The sequence below is a fragment of the Lissotriton helveticus genome, chromosome 10 (assembly GCF_964261635.1).
Source record: "Lissotriton helveticus chromosome 10, aLisHel1.1, whole genome shotgun sequence".
Classification (NCBI taxonomy): Eukaryota; Metazoa; Chordata; class Amphibia; order Caudata; family Salamandridae; genus Lissotriton; species Lissotriton helveticus.
The window spans coordinates 487,512,563-487,535,764 of record NC_136071.1 but is presented as its reverse complement, the minus strand read 5'-3'; the positions used below and the strand labels follow the sequence as shown (position 1 = coordinate 487,535,764).

Here is a 23,202-nt window from a genome sequence, read left to right as displayed (position 1 = left end):
CCCTAGGGGTATGCGGTGTTAGGAAGCATCCATGCTCTGATTTACGCACTCTGCTCCAAATGTATTGTCAAGATATGAGAAATGTGTGAATGAAATCAGGGCCATACTTCACCAGCAATCCGAGGACATGCCCAGTCCACAGAAAGCCCAAAGACTGATAACTCACTACTTTACCTAAATGGGACTGATCAATCGTGCCGGTGTGATTGGGATAGACAAACTGTAAATGGTTGGGCCCACTTAAACACATAGGGGCCCATTAGGATGGCGGGCAGATCGCCCCCGCCTACCGCCGGCCTGGCGGGGGCGATCCGCCCGTCATCCGCGCCGGAATGACCCCCCACCATATTAGCAGCCACGGCCGGCAGTGGGAGTACCTGTAGGGCGGTGACTTGGGGAGGGGGAGGGGCAGGGTGGGGGGTAGTAATGTATGGATTACGGAGTTTTACAGGTAAGTAAACATTTAAATAAATAAAACGAATTTCGTTGCGTGCACTGTATCGCATTTGGGGATGCAGTGCACAGTGTCTTTCCGTCCGCCGCTTTTCCGCCCCGGTCGCAAAGGGTTTATATGGTGGCGGTGTCTATCGGACACCGCCAGCCATTTTAGGATGGGCATTTAGCAATGCCTTTCTGTGGCGGCGGAAAGGCATGCAGAGTCTGCTTTGGGGGACCGTTGCGGGCCCCAAGGACTCCGGGGAGGTGGGGGTGCACATGGGGGGTACCTATGGTACCCCCCAGCAGTTCCATGGACAACATGGCAGGCACCGCGCGGTGCCTGCCATGTTGTGCATGGAAGTGCACAGCATGCCTGCCATTGTGGCGGGCGGTGCTAAGTGCACTGCCCGCCACAATGGTAGGAATGCTGGATGCGCCCGCCACTGTGGCGGGCGCATCCTAATGCCAGCATCGGGACCCCCGCCTTTATGGCGGGCGGTCCCTTTTTCCGATGGGATGGCGGGCGGACAAAGTCCGCCCGTCATCCTAATGGGGGCGATAGTTTTGTCCTGTACACTGAGCAGAAGTGGCCAACATTTAGCCAGGTCTGATTGTTTGGGCTCTTTTTGTGTAACTAATTGTGTAATGGTTTAGGAATAGATCACTGATATAAGCAAGCACCAGTGTGATTGCGAGTGGCGATGCGAATAGAAAGCATTAACACCACCGCTATCCCACCTAGCCCAATGGCGACGGCTAACAGCAAGGCATTTTTAGTTCAGTAAAACACTATGTTTTAAATAACCCTAATGAAATAGATCTAGCAGTTTTTAAAAGGGCCTAACTGCAAAGTTGGTTCATTCCTTAATATTTTAGGTATGGCTTTTTATTAACGCCCTTTATTTCAATAACACTTTTACATAGTGTATTTTTAGTACCTCCTAATGGGAACATCTATTATGTTTTCCGCAAGGTTTCCTATAAGCACCATTGCTCTTTATTATTCATTGCTCTTTATTATCGAGAGGTGTAAGTAAGCATGTCACAAAATTGATGTTTCCTATCTGAATATCAGTGAAACAGAGGCAAAGCATTGTAATAGCCTGACACCATGTGGATTCGTTTACTGCCATTGTTTGCCCAATTTGTGTCTAGCCTGTATTGCTATCTCTCCTCTGATGTATTTATCCTCACTTTAGTGCTTGGCACTACTAAGTGAGGCTTGGCAAAAGATTATCTCAGCATCTGAAAGTTTACATTGTTGCATCTTTTCATGCTGCAAGGATGCCTGTGTTACGAGTTGGATTGTTTTTTGTGCAGGAAGGGACGCCTTCCCGCACAAAAACAATGCTAGGAGACAATTTCCTCTTTCTATGTGTGATGCAGAATTCTCCTTGTTACGCCCCTCTTTGGTAGGTGACCTATTTATGCACAATCCCAGGTTTACTGCCTTTAGTAATTCTGGGACTGTGTAAAATTCAATGGGTGGATGCATGGGAACACTTACGCTTCACTCATGGAACACCAACCACGTAGCGAAATGTAACGCAACACAGTGTAAGCCGCTGTATTACATTTCTTTACAGACATGCAAGGAACTGCAATTAGCATCTTGCATGGCTTTGTAAATCCCGTTTTCGGACGTACATTGCGTGACGACTACTTGCATTACACAAGAACAACGCAAGTCCTTAGTAAATCTGCCCCATAGTCACTCAACGGAACAGGGGGCAGAATGCCATGGAAAGTGCCACATTGTGGATGAGACATCGGGCGAGGGTCCAGTGGTCTCTAGGACCAATCGCTGCTTCTCTTTAGCCTCAGAGATTGCATATGCAGAAGTTAACCACTTCCAAGCATCGGACGGCGTGTGCGGAAGACGGCCCCCAGCCGTCGGAACCGCGCACGTGTGGAATTCTCCCGCACGGCTGCAGCGAAGCGGTTAAGGTGCCAGTAATTGACAACGTACACTTTCTACATGTTACTGCCTGATCTTGACAGTAGAGAACTATCCATGCTTTGCGGCAGCTGGAGCATACATAAAACATGTACATAACCTTTCCAGCTGCCAGTAGAAGGAATATCCGCCCACCGTTTTTTAACCGCCTTGGGATTCAGAAGAGTTCCCAATCTGTGCACTGTGATTTGCCGGGGCCTTTGTGAACTGTAATACACAGGTGTGCATTGTGAATTGGAACTTTGCCTTTACTAAGCCAGTTTTGTGTCCTTTGCAAGCGCAATGTCCCTTTGCGCATTTGGCCCGCAATCTCTGAAACACCTTTTGAAATCAGAGGATCCATAAGAATTGTTTTAAATTATGACTGTTAACCCCAGACTGTCTCGATAGTATCCAAATGACTCAATTTTTTTTAAATTTGTTTAATTTCGTTTTTTTTCCGTAAACAGTTGTACCTATTTTGTGCCAAAAATGAACCACTGAGATAGATTACAATGCCGGAATCTCAGATCACTGGGAAAGAACATCCTCATCGTCATCGTCAAATATTAGTTTAGTGAAAAAACACACGAACCTTGTGTGCCTGTTTGAATGTGGAGAATAATTATTCACACCTAAGTGCACACACTCGCATCCTTTTTTATCTTTGGCCAAATTAGATGTTAGCTGTTCTTTTCAGAAGTGTATCCAAGTTATTAGGTTAATATTCCCAAACATTCTCTTTCTTTCAGTTCTCACTTATCTTTTCTTTCCGCTTATATTCTTCTCATAAAGCCCTTCAGTCATTTTGGTTCTCCAGTTATTAAGTTTTGGCAGACTATCATCTAACAATTCCATTACAACCACCATTCGTCAAACAGTGATCATCACAAATGTTACATTGGTCTCCGGTTAAATATTTCAGGTGTGGTCCCACATTTAGCATTGACCCTGATGTTAATTTCAGCTGTCTACCTACCATTTACCCAAATCTCGAACAAGAGTGAGTCAAAGAACATGTGTGATGTGGCTGATTCTAGCATCTTGGGCTTCCTGCTTCTTGTTTATTTAATGTTCATTTTATTATTCATTTCGTGGATCTAATAGAAGTTTTGAATATTCTGAAAATATTTATGCCTATACTTAGATTTTGCCAAAATTGCAAGCACTGTTCATTTAGATGGTTGTATGTTACCATTTGGACCTCCATAATTTAAGGTTTCAATTATTTTCAATAATTTATTATAGGTTACCATTATGTCGTCCTGGTAAGTGCCTATACATTTATTTTGTATATAGGTTTTTAATGTATCTGTTATCTGTTCCTTGAATATTTTGTAGAATGGGCTCCAAGAGCTGAAATTCCCAATATTGAGGCCAGTGAAGCCAATTTAATTTCTTCTTCTTTGATGGGGATTTTCACTCTGGCTGCTCTCTATGGGCTAAATATGTGAATTGCTACTTTGCATAAGCATAATGTAATTCCTACCTGATCAGCATCAAATGAGAGCTTATAACACCACTTTTGTAGGTTCAACTACAGTCCAGAAGCATTTTTAAATTTGGTTATTCAAGTATGTGTCTTTTTTCTCTAGATTAGCCTACAGTAAGGATTCATATTTTCTTTGAATTTTCCAACATGGTGACCGTCCTGTCCTGTGACCGTCCTGTCCTGTGCAGAAGCGGTCACTCCCCTCACCCCCTCTCCTCCTGGTATCGTGCTGATTGCGCTTTGTGCCTCATAATTGTTTTTGCTATCCTTTTGTGTTGCGCTTTCAATCGCTCGCCACTGCTAATCACTCGCTCTACTGCTGGGCATTACTTTGTATTGTAAATCGATTTTTCTGTGTGTAATATTGCTCGCCTGCTGCTGAGTGCGTAGCGCTATACCACTGCTGCCTTGACATTAAAATCACCCATAGCGCTCCATTGCTGAAACAGTTCCTTTACTTTGTGCCCAATCTCACCCTGCTTCGCAGTATTTGTTATTGTTACTGCCATTTTGTTTGCTGTGCCGTCCCAGACCGTCCCTCCACCTCGCTCCCGCCTCCCAGCTGCCCCTCCCACCCACTGAGACTACAGGCTGCCCTCGTCCTCGTGGAGAGCTGTGACCGTCCTGTCCTGTGCAGAAGCGGTCGCTCCCCTCACCTCCTCTCCTCCTGGTATCGTGCTGATTGCGCTTTGTGCCTCATAATTGTTTTTGCTATTCTTTTGTGTTGCGCTTTCAATCGCTCGCCACTGCTAATCACTCGCTCTACTGCTGGGCATTACTTTGTATTGTAAATCGATTTTTCTGTGTGTAATATTGCTCGCCTGCTGCTGAGTGCGTAGGGCTATACCACTGCTGCCTTGACATTAAAATCACCCATAGCGCTCCATTGCTGAAACAGTTCCTTTACTTTGTGCCCAATCTCACCCTGCTTCGCAGTATTTGTTATTGTTACTGCCATTTTGTTTGTTGTGCCGTCCCAGACCGTCCCTCCACCTCGCTCCCGCCTCCCAGCTGCCCCTCCCACGCTCCGCCCCCCTCCACTCTCCATTTAGGACAGATGGACCTACGCGCAGCGTCTACGCGCAGCGGTCACGTCGAAGGTGCGCCAAAGGTAAGCCCATCTACGCCCGTCCGCGCCTGGACCGCGCCCAGTGCCGGTCCCCCTGGTCCCCGTAACACCTACCCCTCCCGCATTACGTACGATACCACAACCCTCTCTGCACTCAACCCCAGCCGCCTCCAAAACTGCTACCAAGCCGCTCCTGGACACACCCATGGTCCCTTCGCCTGCCACTCCTGCAAGTTTGACTGCACCAAGACCCACACCAACCCCACTAACGCCAAACAAAGCTCCGACACTAACCACCTGAAGTGCATCCTACTCAACACCCGCTCGGTTCACAGCCACGCCATCGCTCTCTGGAACTTACTCGACACTACATTGCCGGACGTCGCCTTTCTCACAGAAACCTGGATGAACGCCTCATCAGCGCCTGACATCGCAACAGCCATGCCTGACGGATACAAGATTATACGTAAGGACCGCAGCAACCAAACAGGAGGAGGCATCGCCATCGTCCATAAGAACACCATCCGCATCACGACCTGCTCCGACGACACCCTCGCAAACGCCGAACACCTTCACTTCCAGATCCACACCGACCCCAAGACAACTCTCAGGGGCACCCTCATCTACAGGCCACCAGGACTCCGCACACAATTCTGCGAAGATATCACTGACTTCATCAGCCCACACGCCCTCCCCTCCGAGAACTACATTCTATTAGGAGACCTTAACTTCCACTTGGAAAAGACCAACGACAGCAACACCACCACCCTTTTGGACAACCTCGCCAATCTCGGACTTAAACAACTTGTTGACACCCCTACGCACTGTGCCGGACACACACTCGACCCAATCTTCACCTCCAGCAAATACATCTCCTTCTCTCACACCTCAGCGCTACACTGGACAGACCACAGCTGCGACCACTTCAACTACAAGAAAACCACAACCCACAACATCCTAAAACCAATTCCCCGCAGAAAATGGAACAAAATTACCACGGACCAGCTCTTCACATCGCTTCTCCATAACACCCCCTCAAAATCATCGGACCCAAACATCTCAGCCACCTACCTCACACAATGGATCACTCACAGCGCTGACGAACTAGCACCCTTGAAAAAACACCATATCAAACAAGGTAGCAAGAAAGCCCCTTGGTTCAACGATGAACTCAAGCAATCCAAGAAGTCCTGCCGCACACTCGAGAAATCCTGGAGAAAAACCCCAACCACTGAAAACCTAACCACATTCAAGAACGCCATCCGCAAACACCACCAACTGATCCGCTCCACTCCACCAAAAAAGCAGCTTTCAAGGTCCGACTTGACAACAACTCCCACAACAGCAAAGAATTATTCAACATCGTCAAAGAATTCACCAACCCCACCGCCGGCACCAACGACATCACTCCCTCCCAAGACCTCTGCGACTCCCTAGCCTCTTTCTTTCACAACAAAATCGCAGACATACACAACAGCTTCGAAAACAAGCCCGGAGATCAGCCCACCCCACTCACACCCGAAGATAAACTCCCCCCCAACATCCTTTGCACCTGGACCCCAGTCACCACTGAAGACACCATCCGCTTGATGAACTCCATCCATTCTGGATCACCTACCGACCCATGTCCCCACCACATTTTCAACAAAGCCGACTCCATTATCGCACCCCATCTCCGAGACGTCATCAACTGCTCCCTCAACTCCGCTACCTTCCCGGAAAGCTGGAAACATGCCGAACTCAGCGACCTCCTGAAAAAACCCACAGCAGACCCCACTGACCTTAAGAACTACTGCCCCATCTCACTCCTTCCTTTCCCCGCCAAAGTCATGGAGAAAGCCGTCAACAATCAACTTGCCGCCTTCCTCGAATCCAACAAATCCCTCGACCCATCACAATCCGGGTTCCGAGCCAAACACAGCACCGAAACCGCACTCATCGCAGCAACCGATGACATTCGAACACTACTGGACAACGGAGAAACAGCTGCCCTCATCCTACTTGACCTCTCCGCAGCCTTGGACACAGTCTGTCACAGCACCCTTATACAACGCCTCAGCAATGTTGGAATTCAAGGAAAAGCACTGGACTGGATCACCTCGTTCCTCGCCGGAAGAACTCAAAGAGTCTGCCTACCCCCCTTCAGATCAGAAGCCACTGAAGTCATCTGCGGCGTACCTCAAGGTTCCTCACTCAGCCCCACCCTCTTCAACGTTTACATGAGCCCCCTCGCTTCCATCGCACGACAACACAACCTCAACATCATCTCCTACGCAGACGATACCCAACTGATCCTCTCCCTCACCAAAGACCCAAACACCGCCAAAACCAACCTACACGAAGGAATGAAGGAAGTAGCCGAATGGATGAAGAACAGCCGCCTTAAACTGAACTCGGACAAAACTGAAGTCCTCATCCTAAGATCTTCACCCTCCGCTTGGGATGACTCATGGTGGCCACCGGCCCTGGGAAACGCACCCACCCCCACAGACCACGCACGTAACCTGGGCTTCATCCTGGACTCCTCCCTCTCGATGACCAGACAAGTCAACGCCGTCTCTTCATCATGTTTCAACATCCTACGTATGCTTAAAAAAATCTTCCGTTGGATCCCCACCGAAACGAGAAAGACGGTCACTCACGCTCTGGTCACAAGCCGTCTGGACTATGGTAACACCCTGTACGCCGGAACAACAGCAAAGCTACAGAAAAAACTCCAACGCATCCAAAACGCATCAGCTAGACTCATTCTAGACGTCCCCCGCCAAGCTCACATTTCCGGTCACCTGAAAGAACTCCACTGGCTCCCCGTCAACAAGTGAATAACGTTCCGTCTCCTCACCCACGCACACAAGGCACTCTACGACCTTGGACCCGAATGCCTCAACACGCGCCTGTCCTTTTACACCCCCACCCGCCAACTTCGATCGACCAATCAAGCCCTCGCCATAATCCCACGTATCTATAGATCCACCATGGGTGGAAGATCCTTTTCCTACTTAGCGGCCAAAACCTGGAACTCTCTCCCTGCCTACCTCTGCCTTACCCAGAACCACCTCTCATTCAGAAAACAATTAAAAACCTGGATATTCGATGAGTGAGCACCCTCCTTCCCCCAAGCGCCTTGAGACCCTCTGGGTGAGTAGTGCGCTATATAAATGCAGAACTTGAACTTGAACAGCTTTGACTTATAGTATGCCTTTTGAGCATGTGCCTGACCAAGCTGGAGCTTCTCAAATTCAATAATTACTTATATGTCTATTCCATCCTCCTGGCACACAGAACCACCACCGTAGTTTATATGGCACGGCTTTGACCACCATGACTTAAGGATACACCTAAGACGAGGGCAAGTAAATATTGCTATTGTGAACTTATTTCCGCCTGATTCTTTTCAAATCTGAGGATCCATAGGAAAGATTTTGGGATAACAACAGATGGTGCCATACATTCGCAAGAACACCCTTATTAAGATATTTTGAATCTAAGGCTGCATCTACTCACTTTAAAAGATAATTACTCCAGTATTATAGCTTCACAATGTAAGGTTTGCTCATTACATTAAACTGAACTCACCCCATTGATGCTGTAGCCCAGATCACCATAAACCAGGATTGGTAAAATGCGCTTATTGTGAGCATAGTGGAACTGCGGTGGGAATTCTTCTTTCTTGTAGACCTTGAGGTTAGGATGAGCAATCTTCAAAGCCTGGTACAACTCCTCTTCCTTTCCTGGCTTTGGAAGCACCATCCCAGCTCCGCCATAATCCACTATGTCAAACTTGACGAGGTTACGGTAATTTATATAGTTTGACAGTAAGATCTCCTTCACTTCAGGTTGTTTCTTCACGGTGGTCATACCGTGATCAGATGTTATGATGACATTGAGTTTATTTTTCAGGTTGTTCCTTTCAATGACTTCCACCAGGTAGCCAATGGTCCTGTCGATCTGTCTAATGATGGCTTTTCTCTGCTCTGTCTCTGGGCCTGGACTGTGACCAACTTTGTCTGGTTCTCCGTAGTACAGTGTTACAAAGTCAAAGTCTTCTTTGGTAAACCAGCCCATGACAATGTCAATATTCTCTTTCCATTCTGTCTCATTACTGTCAGGATGGTCAAACGATTCCACCAGGGACCTGTAAACAGGCTGTCCACTGTAGTTTGCCCCGCCTCCGGGATAATGGAACGAGGCAACCTTTTTCCCCTGTGTAATGAAAAAGACATTAACCTCATTTTCAGCAGCACTAAAATGACAACAACTGTTTCACAGATAAAACTATTACACGTGATAATTAAGGCATGGCATTGCAAACAGACAACCGAGCATGTTTGTGTGTGTGTGTGGTGCTGTGTGCCCATATGTCAGTGGACTTAATTACGAGTTTGAAGCTACTGATGCGATTTTACCACAAGGTAAAATTGAATGTGATTTTACAATTTCTATGTTGTAAACTCACCCCAGTACCATGGAATGGGGAACTAATGTGTGAGGCAGATTGTATACATCCTTCTGTGAAAGCATATATGCAAATGTGCAGAAGGTAATATGCTATCACTGAGATATCCATCCACCCATCCATCCATCCAACCATCCATCCATCGTGTTGGTGCTTTAATTGCACAAAATACAGTTTTATTAAACCCATTATGGGCCTAAATGGGAAATATTTCCCAGTAGCCTGTGAAATACCGATTTCATTATCAAAATGACAGTCCTCAAACCACTCTGCAGAGCTTTAACATCGTCATGGCAACTAGGATTATGCGGCCTGTAGGACCAAACGATGCAGTAGGGTTGCCTGAATTATGCAGTAAAAAATGCAAATTAAGTGTCACATTCTCTCTCAGTATTCTTTTTTATCCACTGCAGACAGAAACAACAATTGTGGTCAAATCTGCAAATTTTGCCTAAATCCACTGACCCCCCATATTGCCCATTGTTGTATTAACGATTTATTCAAAAAAGGTAAATGTAGCCTATTATTCTAATTCCATTCAGTGTCCACTGTTTGCTGCACTTTGATCTCATTAAGATAGCTGACCAAAACCAGGTAATATAAAAATACTTAACAGGTACCCTGTATAATATGGTGCTATATTGCTGTCCTGAGGTTCTGGTGATATTTACAAACCACTCCACCTTCGACATTGTTCATGATTTCACCAGAACTCACTGTATTTGCTCTTTCCTGCATTCTCTTGTGAACCAAGGTCTAATATCCCTTAGAACCACAATCATTCTCAGCACTTACAAAAGTACCATTTGATTGAACTGCATCTCCATCCAGTCAGCTCTGGCTCCAACATATGCTTAGTTTGATTATTTTTAATACATTAATACTTATACATTTGCAACCGAGATTGCACAGGGCAAACCATATTTGGCTAAGACCACGCACTGTATCAGAGATGAACAGAAAGGTGCGCTAGGAATATAATGTGTATTATTATTGATATATGAGACATGAAGTGCGTAATTGCGCGCAGAGCATACACAATGCCTAAAACCTTCACTTGTTGAAAAGTTTATGTTGTTACAAGAAAACTAAAACAAATGTTGAAGAAACCTGAAACCCAAAGCTCAGTAAATTACCATTTATTTTCAACATGTTTGTCTTGGTTTATTTGCATACATGTTCATCATATCATTTTCTGTGATTTACACAGAAAAAAACTCATGATTCCTTTGCTGGCTCAGCTAAGACTTAGGCCAACTGGCTTGCCTCTGGCTCAGCTCGTCCCATAAATTATCTGGCTTACATGTAGGGGGACTGCTCCAGTTGGTCTCTGTAGACAGCAGCCAGGTTCCCTTTCCCAGCTCAGGCTTTGGGGTGGTTCAACCTGTGCCATCGAACCGGGCACTAGAGTTAAGGGAGCGCTCTCTGCATGAGAGGCTGAACAAGGATAAGAGCAGCCTCCAGAGGTCCATGTGTGTGCATCATTTTTCAGGGGATAATTAGAATGCCATAATAACTCTGCTGGTCAATGCACTTGAGAGTGAGATGTGAAATGGGTCTAGTCACAGTTTTGACTCATTATAGAGTAGCATAGAGAGTTAATGTTCCAGCTGCAAAGATCGGCCTGTGACATGCAGATCAAATATTAGTATTTTAAGAAGATAGCTCAGTGGGTCATTGCTTTTGTCACAGAGATCCTTTTGTTACTTGGAGTTCGAAAGTAACAATACTTCAAATATAGCACACTGAGCTATGAACTGGCATCAATGCGCAAAGTGGAAATTGAAATGCATAGGTTTAGAGTCCTATTGTTTTTTTTTTTTACCATTCTGTTCTTCTAAGGGTTCCTATGGGCATCAATACAATTTTATTTGTATGACTCCCCAATCATTCTGCTATGTTTATGGGGTGGATTTACTAACACTTTGCACCCGATTGTCATCACAAAAGTGATGTAAACCTGGTGCAAAGTGCTATTTTGGGGCTTACTTTCTAGTGTAAATCCCTTTGACTGAAGCCCTAAAGTAGCAGAAAGTAGCAGTGTGCGGCACTTTACTTCAAGGAGGCATGCCATGGGTGGTACATGAAATTTCCCATGGACTCACAGATGTAAGTTGACAATAAGCCCTATCTACTGGCATCACAAATTAGCTGGCATATAGTTGGAGAAAAGGATTATTGTCTCCAACCCTTTCCAACGTTGCATGTGTCCTGCACCGTACAGCACACAAACAAAATAGTAAAGTGTTAAACTTTGTCAAAGGATGTAACTTTCTGCTGGAAGGGTACCCTTCCTGTTTAAAACCTAAGCTTGACATCATACAAGCACCTTTGTACTATGGTGCAAGGGTGTTTGTATTGGGGCAAGGTAGCCTAAGGTACACCAGCACTAGAGGCGAGAGCAACAGCACCATATCTTCTTAACTATGGTGATGCTGTGCTCTCCCTCCTTTTCACGCAAGGCAGCGCAGCAACTACTGCAAATCGTAAAAACTTAGTTAATCTGCCTCTTCATTTCTCCGGACCAAGCACTCCTATCAAACAATGCCTACCAATATGGATGACTTATGACTCCTACATCTAGTAATCCTCATTGTCTTAAGTACCATTTCCTATACATTGAGTTACACACTTGTATGACTCATTGCTTTTGTAATATACTTGTAATTTAAAGCGCTCTGACAGTCTACATTGGGAAGAGTAGCACTCTAAAGAAATAAATGTGAGAGAGAGAGGCTGAGGATAGATGAGGAGCACCATTGGAAGGGTCTAGTCAGGGAATCCATCAGGAAGGAGATCATGGGAGGGGTTCCAACAAAGAATTTCAACGCTAAAGCCTGCCCTTTGCTATTTCACAATGGTGGTTGGTTGGGCACTGATGGTCGGATACACTCCAAGTTCGGTCGGAGTCTCTGAGATTCCACATTACCGCAGGCTCTAGCAGTGCCTAATTTAGAAAACAATAAGTGTGCAAGGGCCAAAGATTTGCTCAGAACCTGCAGTCAGAGGCAAAAATATTGCAGTTGCCTGATACCAAGGTTGCATAGTGTTGACTCCATTGCATGCCTCTTTCATTCACTACCTGACATTCCCTGACCCTTTATTCCACTCTTGTAGGTTCTTTTTAATTTCTGGTTTTCCCCCCTCTAACTGTTTTTTGTATTTTCTGCCTCTTTCTTGCCACCTTTTATAGGTGTTTTTCCAAACACGTTTTTATGAGCATTTATAAAAAAAACATTGCATAGTAATCAGTAGTACAATTGGCGAGCGCCACATAATGATACAAAAGAGGTTGAATCTGAACACCGTGGCCTATACATTAACTCTAGCATTGCTGTCTCAGCAGGCCTATTTAGTTAGGTTCAAGGACATTGCGCATTATGATAGATTACAGTGCTGTCAAAAAACATCGTCATACAAACGTAGCTCTGGCGCAGGCATCGTAGAGTTATGGTTGTCCTGTGACGATAGCTAAGTCACCGAGGCACAATGCTGTGTGCTACCTCTTCAGAGCTCTTTCTCCAATAGCCAAACCAGAACTATACATAGGCGCCGCCAATAAAGCTGTAGCCGATATACCAGTAATAAAAAACAATAACAAGAGAGGGGGAGGGCTATGGGAAAGGGGAGAAGGTGTGGCGGTGGAGGCAGAAGCAAAGTGACAGTGTACCTGGGGTAACTCACAGTGCTGGGGGGCACAGTTGCAGCTATGCAGTTTAATGTCACTAGCGACGTGCAGGGTGGTGCTGGAAGTAGCTGCAGGTGCCGAGGTGTCAAAGATTACAAGACCCAGGTCATATTGGGTACTTAAGGGTGCAGCGCAGGGTAGTCAGTCAGTGGGGTTCCAAAGTCTATCTGGGTCTGTGGGGTGGACGGCATCGTTAAAGAGATGTAGAGCCCATAGCCTTGGTGGCTGTAGTCTAGGATTCTCCAATCGTCCTAGGTGATCTACCAGTGGTTTCCACAATTTCGTATATTTTGTGTCTCGATACTGTAGGCGCGTTGTGAGCAGTTCCATTGCCACTATGTGCCACAGGCAGGTGAACCACATGTTTATTGAGGGCGTTTCTGCCTTTTTCCAATAGAGAGCGATGGTCTGCTTAGCAGCTCCAAGCATATGGAGACTGAGATGCCGGCCACGGCAGGTCATAACTCGTAGGTTCACCGGCCTGAGGCCCAGAACAACCGTAAGTCGGTTTTCATGCAATGGGTAGCCTAGCACCCGTTTAATATGGCTGAGAACCTCTTTCCAGTAAGTGGCCAAGTGGGGGCACGACCACCAGATGTGTATGAAATCTACTAGTGTGTGAGCGCAGCGCCAACAAAGAGGTGATGAGTTGGGGAACATTTTGTGTAGCCTGTGGGGAGTATAGTACCATTGGGTCATTACCTTGTAAGCAGATTCCTGCTGGGGGATGCTATGGAAAGTCTTCGGGATGTTACGCCAAAGGCGTTCCCACTGGGAGGGTGCAATGTCGGCGTCGGGAAGAGATTGCCACCGCTGTTGGTAAGGGTGAGGGTTAAGGCGTTGTGAGTGCTGGAGTACTTGGTATATGCTAAATATTAATCCCTTAGAGTTGTCAAATGTCCGGTCCGCCGTTCAAATGGTGTGAAAGGTCGTGTAGCCGCCTGTGATAGGGAGGATGCCTGTATCTAGTGCCGGAGTTGTATGTATTGAAATCTCTCCCTCTCTGATAGTTGGAATTCCTGTTTGCATTGGGCAAAAGTTTTGATGCTATCTCCTATGAATAAGTCTTGTATCGTTCTACATCCCCTGTCCGTCCATTTTGCAAAGTAAGGCGGGCGAAGAGCGGGGGAAATTGCGGGTTGCGAGCAATTGGAGTATGCGGAGACGGAAAAGAGGTGAGACCCCTGCGGACGGCCAGTTTGTCCCAAATCTCGAGTACAGTTCGGGTCCTTTTGTGTTTTTTCTATCTTGCTCTTCTGGGCGAAAGTCTGATTTTGACAGTTAGGTGCGGTCCCAAAAAAATGAGTGCAGATGGGCTCCACTTGCATCCAATGTGTCAAATTAAGCCTGGGCTTTAGTCTGTTGCATGCCATCTGTCCTTAACAAAGATCCAACAGTAGCCACCTCACAATGGTTAATATCATGGGTTAAAATATATCAAGTTCAATATGAAGTATAAAATGCAAATGTAATGCTAACTTTAGGTGGATGGAATTTTTCTCAACACTACCTGTGCTCTATAGGTGTTCTAAATATTATTCTTGCAGGAGAGAGTAAGCAGGGAGTTTTTGTAATATTTTCCTTGCCCTAGATGAGTGGAAGAGAAGGTGTTACCCTAGATATAATTTCCAAGAAGTCTTGAAAGACATGGTTAGTATCATTAAATTTGGTAGTAGTAAGATCTGTTATTCACAGCACATAAAGAAACCAGGAATGCATTATAAAGTGCTATGTTAAAACTAAGGGCCTAATTTATATGTTGGTTGTATGTATATTCCGTCGCAATACTGATGGAGTATACATACCGCCAACATAATGACCTGACCGACTCATTTAGATGTGGCTGGACCTTTGATTAATCACGGCGGAGGCTACTCTGTCTTGCCATGATTAAAGTCCTCCAATGGCCTTGAGGAGTACTGGGCCATCAGAGGCAAACCTCTAATTCTGACCACCTAATTTAAATGGGTGGAATTAGAGGTCAGTTATTGCTGCTAGTCACCATCAGAAAAATCCATGCGGGAAAACTGCTAAATGCTTCCCTTGCCATGGGAGGGGAATGCCGTGGTAAGGGGAGCATTTTCTTTTTTCTTTTTCAGAAAGAAAATCCAATTTTGAAATTTTCTTTTTGAAAATAAAAAAGAAAATTGTTATTTTATTTATTTAATCTGTAAAGTGCATCCACAGAGTGCACTTAAAACCACAACAAAGAGCAGTATATAAATACAATACAAAAGAGATTGTTTAAAAATAAGTACATGAAATTAAAACAATACATATATAATAAAACAGTCAGTATAAATTGTAATACAATAAATTAAACAATAAGAAAATAAGTCAATATACTTTGAGAAATGATCCAAAAAACCTTATTAGACAACAACAGACATTCACAATAGGTGGATTTAATAATAAATAAGTGCTTCTTCATGCATTACTTTGAAGGACTTTGAAATCAGAGGATATATACATTTTAAGGCAGACACAAGACATCCAGATAAAAAAAAATAAAACATTCTGAGGTTAACCCATCCTTCCTAATTCACAGGTTTTCACTAAACAGTATCTGATTAAACATAAAATTCATAACAATTCTTCATACAATTGGACATTAATTGCCCTTTAAATACATTTGCATCTCACCACATAATAAATACATATATCTCAACTAAAGCCTTTTTATCTCTAGACAATGTTGCAATTCATTGTGAAAGCTTCAATTTCATCTTTCGTATTTTAAGAGGCACTTAAAAGCACTGCACGTCAGACAGGTTAGCACCCAGAAAGGATAGCACCTCATTACTATTTAGGGCCATCTGATGTAAATTGTGATTGGAAACATTCCCAAATGTATAAATTCCTTTATTATCCCTCGAAAGTTCCTGTCAAAAAGTTTTTTACAATGTATTTTCAAGACTACTTAACAACTGAAAAAAATAACGAATATTCTGGCAATAAGCTCGAAAGATTATACTGGTAAAACCCAATTTGAGACAAATCAATTCAATCGAACTGGAGTAGCTTACGCCAAGGAATCATTTCCACAGAACAGATTCAATGTTGGATATAGTTTTAAACGAGGAAAGCAACCTTGCCTGTAGAGCGTACAATGCAACAGGAAATACACTAACCATATACACCTTTAAAAGTGATTGAACACCTTTTCTTCCCTGTGTGTTAAAAAATTGCAAAAGACCGATTCCTGTAAACATTGATTTAGAAAACTGCAGGGAACCTTGAGGCGCCCATGACAAGTTTTTGGAAATACTAACTCCCAAGTATATATACTATTTTACCACCTCTAATGTCCACCCATTAAACTACTAGGATCTGGGAGACAACACTTCTGACCCCTATTATCATAATTTTAGTATTCCTCTCATCTACAGAAAGATTATGTGCAAGTGCAAACGAGGCAAGAAGTAAACCAATAGAGGGGTGAGTGAGATTAATACTAAATCATGAGAAAACCTACTAGGTGGAAACAGCCCTTGAACCAAATTCGGGAGTATATGTCACATTTTGACTTAAACAACAGGAACATCAAAGAGAAAATAACAAAGAAGCCAAAATACAATCTTGTTTAAAACCATTATCTACTGGAATTTTGTCTGAGCATTAATTTCCAGTGCCCAGGGGTACTTTCGACCAATTATCAGAATGAAACGTGGGAGTAACAAATCATGCAGAATGCACAGTCTCAAACGTTTATGCCAACGATTGGGACGAATGACAGATTCAAAAGCACTACTGAAATCAACAAATGCTGCATATATCTTCATTCTACGTGACCTCACATACTTTTCACTGGTGATATGAAGGCACACAATATTGTCAATTGTGGAACGAGCCTTCAGTATGCCTGGCTGTTCGATAGGCATTAAATAGCTGAGAAGTTTCCACCCCAGAAACTAAATAATTTTATAAACATTTGGCAAACATCTTCTCAGTAATATCTAAGAGTGCAGTTGGATGATAATGTTTTGGAAGATTGCGATCCTTTTTTATAAGGGGTATATATTACTAGATTGAAGACTTGGGGACTATGTCTGCCTTCAAACAATGATCAAACAGCGACTTCAGGATACCTACCCATAAATGAGGATCAGTTTTAATGAGACAGGCAGGTATACCATCCTGTCCCTCAGTGTAACTACTTTTTAATTCTATAATGACAGAAGCAATTTTATCCACATAAATTCGAGAAAATTAGAGCATCTATAACAAAGTAATTGTCTCAGATCAAAAAGGCCCACTCAAGCTACAACAAGGTACGAGGCAAGGTTGCCCTCCCTCCCCTTCCCTCTTCCTTCTAGTATTAGAACCCCTGCTACTAGACTTAAAGAATACCCCAGACATTGCTGGAACTGACTTCAAAAGTAAACGGGTTAAACTCTACCTACTCGGATGATATTTTAATAGTCGTGGAAAACACAGGTGCCTCTATCCGGGCTCTCAGGGACACCATAGAAAAATACTCGGAAGTGTCGGGCTACAAACTTAACAGAGATAAGTCTGAAGTTAAACCCCTTAATCTATATGCTACTAAAGATATTTTAGGGAACTCTGGCAGAACCATTACGTCAAATATCTTGGATAGAATTTGGATCAGACCTTATAGACTCTATTAAACATAATGAAATAATAACCCTCCAAAACACAAGAGCCCATCTAGACACCTGGTCACCCAAATGTATCACTTGGTGAGGTAGAATAGAGATAATAAAAATGGTGATCACTCCCATCATTAATTACTTAATCAGTATGCTCCCTCTGCTTCTATCTGATGATTTCCATCAAAAATTAGATACACAGATATCGAGATGTATATGGCAAGACAACAAAGCAAGAATAGCAAGAATAGCACTGAAAAAACACACGAGAGGAGTCGACTTAGCCAACTTTAGAGATTACCAAACTGCCTTCTTAGCCAAACGGTGCTCAAACTGGTTCTGAACCCCGGATAGCTACACATCAGTTTGGTTGATAGTAGAGAGAGCGATATTAAACAATCTGGAACCACTACTGCTTCTCACATCCAGCCACAACCACCACACTAATCTAAATATACAATCAATAACACCAAAAATACCTCACTAACCATAGATAAAAAGTTACCTTCACAACTAAAATTGTCTGCTTTAGCCTCTCTTTGAAAATAACCTGAACATTAAATACCGCGGGAAAAAGCTATATTGGCTATCATGGATCAACAAAGGGATCTTCTTCCCGCAACAACTTGTATCTAAATCTGCACCACTATCCTTCACACATTTACTAACACAATTCCATCGAATGCGTACAGAATTTTATAACTTACTCAAACTTAAAGCGGCCATTTCAAAATATAAGAGCAACTACAGGGACCCATCCCTACCTTCACTAATCTATAAATTCAACAAATTGGCTCACTAAGAATCCAACTTTTATCAATTACTACGCCCCAAGGAGACGCAAAACTCAACTATAATATACCAAACTTCTGGCACTCTCTCTTCTCCAATCCCATATCCAAAACTGATTGGAACAGTACTCTCCCACACAAAATGTTGACTTCTACACAAAGCCTATTGGACCCTATACCGCCTCAACTCACTGCACATATATGATGACCGGATTTGTTGGAACTGCAAAGAAGATAAAGGAAACCTTGCTCATGTAATACTTCAATGCAAATCATTGATCACTTTGGAACCAAGTTTTCTCTTTTCTCTCAAAACTGTTAAAATTCCAGCCCACAAAAGAATTTTCCTTCCTCATTAAAGGTTTTCTCAACCCCTGCATTAAGCAACCCTTAGATCGTGCTCTACTAAGCCTCCTACTTACAACCGCAATCAAAATAATTCTATATAATTGGAAGAATTCTTTACCACACCAAGCTTCGAATAAAAGACGGCGCTGACTCCGTGAATCTGAATCCAAAAACGATTTATTGCATGATCAGTTGCTGCTTAGATGCGTTTCGGCGGCTTGCTCCCGACTTGTTCACTACATCTGCAATGCATTTGACTTAGGTTATTTATACATACATGTAAGACATGGGTTCAATTGCAAACTGGTTACAACTAGCTGTTGCTAAGGTTACGTGGCTACTCCCCATGTATGGACATAGAAAAGTTCATGACTTGCACATTCGAATGCATGGCAGTCTTTCTACACTTTTCTGTCAAAAAAACGTAAATTTCATTAAATTAAATACGAAAAAACATTACAGTTCTGTCCTTAAATTTAATATGTTGCTTCTTGTTCAAACACACCCATTGACATACAATCTTCCCCTCTGTGTTAGTTCACACCATTACGCTCTGTTTACACAAGTTCGGTTTGAGTACATGTGAATCGGCTCATACATGGTCCCGTTCACGTTAGTGATGTAGGCCGTGATTGGTTACAGTGTTGCTGCGGCTAAACGTGTTCATTCAATAGGTATGGCTTGACGCAGAGGATATATGAAGGGCGGCTCCCAGCGGGTTTGTTAACTCAGGTAGTCAGCTCAATACAACACTCTAAAGATAAATACAGTAAGTGCTAAAATTGTTACATACTTTAACCATATATCCCCGTGGGCAGAGCCCGTTCTTTTACCAGTACCTCTCTGAATACCAATTTGTACCAGCGCCGCGGTCATATCTGCAGATACCTGCACAGAGCATTAAAGTCTATGCCAACCGCAATGATCACATTACTTATTATTCACTTGGACCTACGTTTTAAAGAATATTACGCATCGGGGCCTGCTCTCTCCAAATGGAGCTAGTGATTTGAGCGCTTGTGTTGAATGTGTGTGGTGAGTGGTGGGTGAAAGGTGAAGGTGACGTGAAAGTGGTGAGTGTTAAAAACTAGATAAATGTAAGTGCATTGTTCCTTATTTACAAGTGAGGTGAAAGAAGTGTTTATTAAAACGTGAACTGCAGATGTTGAAGAATGGTACTCGGGAAAGAGAAATTACTGGCTGGGTTACAGGTGTACACTTAAGGCTTCATCCGCATTCAACCCAAAGGGGATCTTGGAGTTCAACAGAATTATGTATCTTGACTCCAGGCGGCGTAGTGCAAGTTTCCGGTTACCACCCCTGGTGTTTTGGGGGATGCTGTCAATGACGAAGTATGTTAGACCTTGGGCACTGCCCGAGTGTGTCTCATGTATGTGCCTTGCCACAGGGTATGCTTGGTCGTTATTTGTGATTGCTCGCAAGTGCTGCAGGATTCTCACATGGGCTGGGTGAATGGTCGAACCTACGTATCTTTTACCACAAACACACGTTAGTACGTACACCGCATGTTCCGTCTTACATGTGAAGTGTTCCCTTATGGTGTAAGGTGTTCTTCTGAAGGGGACATCTACTATGGTGGTGTTAGTGTCGTGGTTGCAGGCCTTGCATTTACTGCATTTTTTGAAGCCCTTCTGCGATTGTAGCCAGTTGTTTTGTTTCTTTATGGCAGGAGCATTGCAGACCAGTTGACTACGCATAGACTTGGCTTTTCTAAATGACACTAGTGGTGTCTTGCCCACCGCCTGGCCGATGGTTGGGTCATTACGGACCAAGGGCCAATGCCTTTTCAAGATCTTGCGGAGGTTCGTGTGGTATCTATTGAATCCAGTTATTAGCCTGGGAGGTTGACTCTCCTGGTGGTTAGCACTATTTGTCTGCTTCTCCTCTGGGAACAGTAGTTCCTGTCGTGTTTTTGTACTGCATTTTAATTCTGCATTACGGCATGTTTTTTCTGTGTACCCCCTCTTTCTGAGTCTAGTACAAAGTTTTTGTTTTGCCTCAGTGAGTCCCTCAGGGGTGCTACAGTTACGTGTCATCCTCTGATTTTCAGCATAGGGGATAGATTGTTTGAGGGGTGTGGGGTGGAAACTCTGTGCGTGTAATATTGCGTTCTCTGCCGTTGGTTTGCGGTATGTTCTAGTTTGTATCCTGTTGTGTTGGATAAACAGTTCTAAGTCAAGGAATTGTATTGTCTCAGTGCTTGTATTACATGTAAATTTTAAATTCAACGTGTTTTCATTCAATTCACATGCACATTTCTCAGCACTGTCCACACTCCCCTTCCACAGAATAAAGATGTCGTCGATAAACCTTTTGTATAATACCACATTATTTGTCATTGTCTCGGAATGCAGTACTTGTAACACCTGCTCCTCCCACCAGCCCATATGCAGATTGGCATAGCTGGGGAAGAAGCAAGTTCCCATGGCTGAGCCTTGGACTTGTTTGTAGTGCAATCTGTCAAATATAAAGGTGTTGTTCGTTAGGCACCACTCCGTCATTTCAAGCAGCATGTTTGTGTGTTGGTATAGGTTAATCGGTCTTTTTCCCAGGTAATGTTTTATGGCATTTAAACCGTCTCTGTGCCTGATGCTGGTGTATAGCGACTGTACATCCAATGTCATGAATAGGTAGTTCTCCTTCCATTCTACATCATAGATTTTGGCCAAGAAATCACCTGTGTCCTTTATGTAGGCTGGAAGCTTTTTTACTTCTGGTTGCAAGAAGTGATCTATGAAGACACTCGAGTTCTCAAAGAGGCTACCAATCGCTGATATGATGGGCCTCCCAGGTGGTATCATGTCATTCTTATGGACCTTAGGAATTAGGTAGAGTTGGGCGGTGACAGGATAATCATTTTTCAAAAATTCAAATTCTTTTCTGCTCAACAGTCCCATGCCTTTCCACTTGTATAGTTCATTGTGGTATCTCTCCTGGATTCCAATGATGTGAGTTTGACTGATTCTAGTGTAGCATTCTTGGTCTTGTAATTGACTCAGAGCCTCCTTGTTGTACATTTCCAAAGGCCGTAGGACAATGTTGCCCCCTTTATCCGACCATCTCACAACGATGTCTGATCTTGCTTTGATCTTTGTCATCAGGTCGTTGTACTTTCGTGTTTGGTCTTGGGTGTAATGTTTCTTGGTGTTTAAAATGGACAGTTCCTTGAGTTCTTTTGTTACACACTCAGAAAAGAAGTCTAACCCATCTTTCGGCATTACTGGCATGAACACTGATTTGGGTTTAAATCCTGTTTTGATCGTTTGGTAAATGTCAATATCTGAGTTCTTTGCTGCTCCACTTGGTGTGATACCATCAGTCTCATTTTGTAGCTCCAGGTCAATCATATCTTGTAGTGCTTCCATATGTGCCACGCGCAGCATCTGGCTTTGATCATTGAGTGATGGTCTTCCAAGTGTTTGTTTGCTAGAATTGAAAAAGTACTTTTGTAGTTTTAATTTACGGACATATAGAAACAGATCGATTCGCGTTTGGGTATAGTCAAAGTTTGTGTTGCTGCAATAGCTCAAGCCTAGCGATAACATTTCCAGCTCCTGTGGTGACAACTCCATGTTGGTTAAATTGATGACTGTGTTATCTTTTTGTGTATCCATCATCGGCGTCGGTTTCGTCTGTGTTGTGCCTTGTTTGTTTTTGTCCTTGATTTCCCCCATCTCCTGTTTTTTCTCCGCCTGCTTTTTGTTGCTGCCGTTCGTTCACTCGGCCTCTTCCTCCCTGATCCAAGTTTGGCGGGTTCCTCGGTCGCAGTGACCTGAAGCGTTGCATGCGTATAAAAGCAAATTCTTGAACTGGAGTTGGTGCTGGGCCTGTTGCACTTGCGCCGTGGTTACTTTCTTTGTCGGTTTCATATTCAGAGCTGATTTCATTCTCACTTTGTTCTACAGTCACCGTATGTCCACCACTTGTTGGGACTGGTGCTTGTCGTCTTATCTGATCATACTTTCTTGCAAATGTATAAATTCTTCCATTCGTATAGTCATTGCGGTCCCTTTGAAACTTTATCGCTTTCCTTTCTTTGATGTCAGATTCGTGTTTTTCCACCCTTGTTTTTATTTCTATCATCCTCTCAGCAATTTCATCTTTGTTAGGTTTAGAATCCAGTTCTTTCAATATTTCCTCAATGCGAGTAATCATTTTGGCCCTATCATTTGCTGCAAATTGTATGAGAATTTTTAGCATATTTTCCGATGATTTTGCGCTGTTATCTGCCCACATTTGTAGCATTTCAGGGTCAGGGTCCTCGTATGTTGGCGCCACTAATACTCTTAGTCCCTGTGGTATTCTCCCCACATCGAGGTATCTGGTGAGTGATTTCACTTCCCACCATTT

The 23,202-nt window shown here is 43.7% G+C and overlaps 1 protein-coding gene across 1 annotated transcript in view; it reads right to left on the bottom strand.

Annotated features, from left to right (window-relative positions):
• The window catches only part of LOC144784282 (ectonucleotide pyrophosphatase/phosphodiesterase family member 7-like), a 178,006-nt gene that overhangs the window by 69,293 nt on the left and 85,511 nt on the right, over window positions 1-23,202 (bottom strand). Inside the window, exon 3 of the mRNA XM_078662964.1 lies at window positions 8,512-9,138. Within this exon, the coding sequence (XP_078519090.1) occupies window positions 8,512-9,138 (627 nt within the window). The remainder of the gene's footprint in view (window positions 1-8,511; window positions 9,139-23,202) is intronic.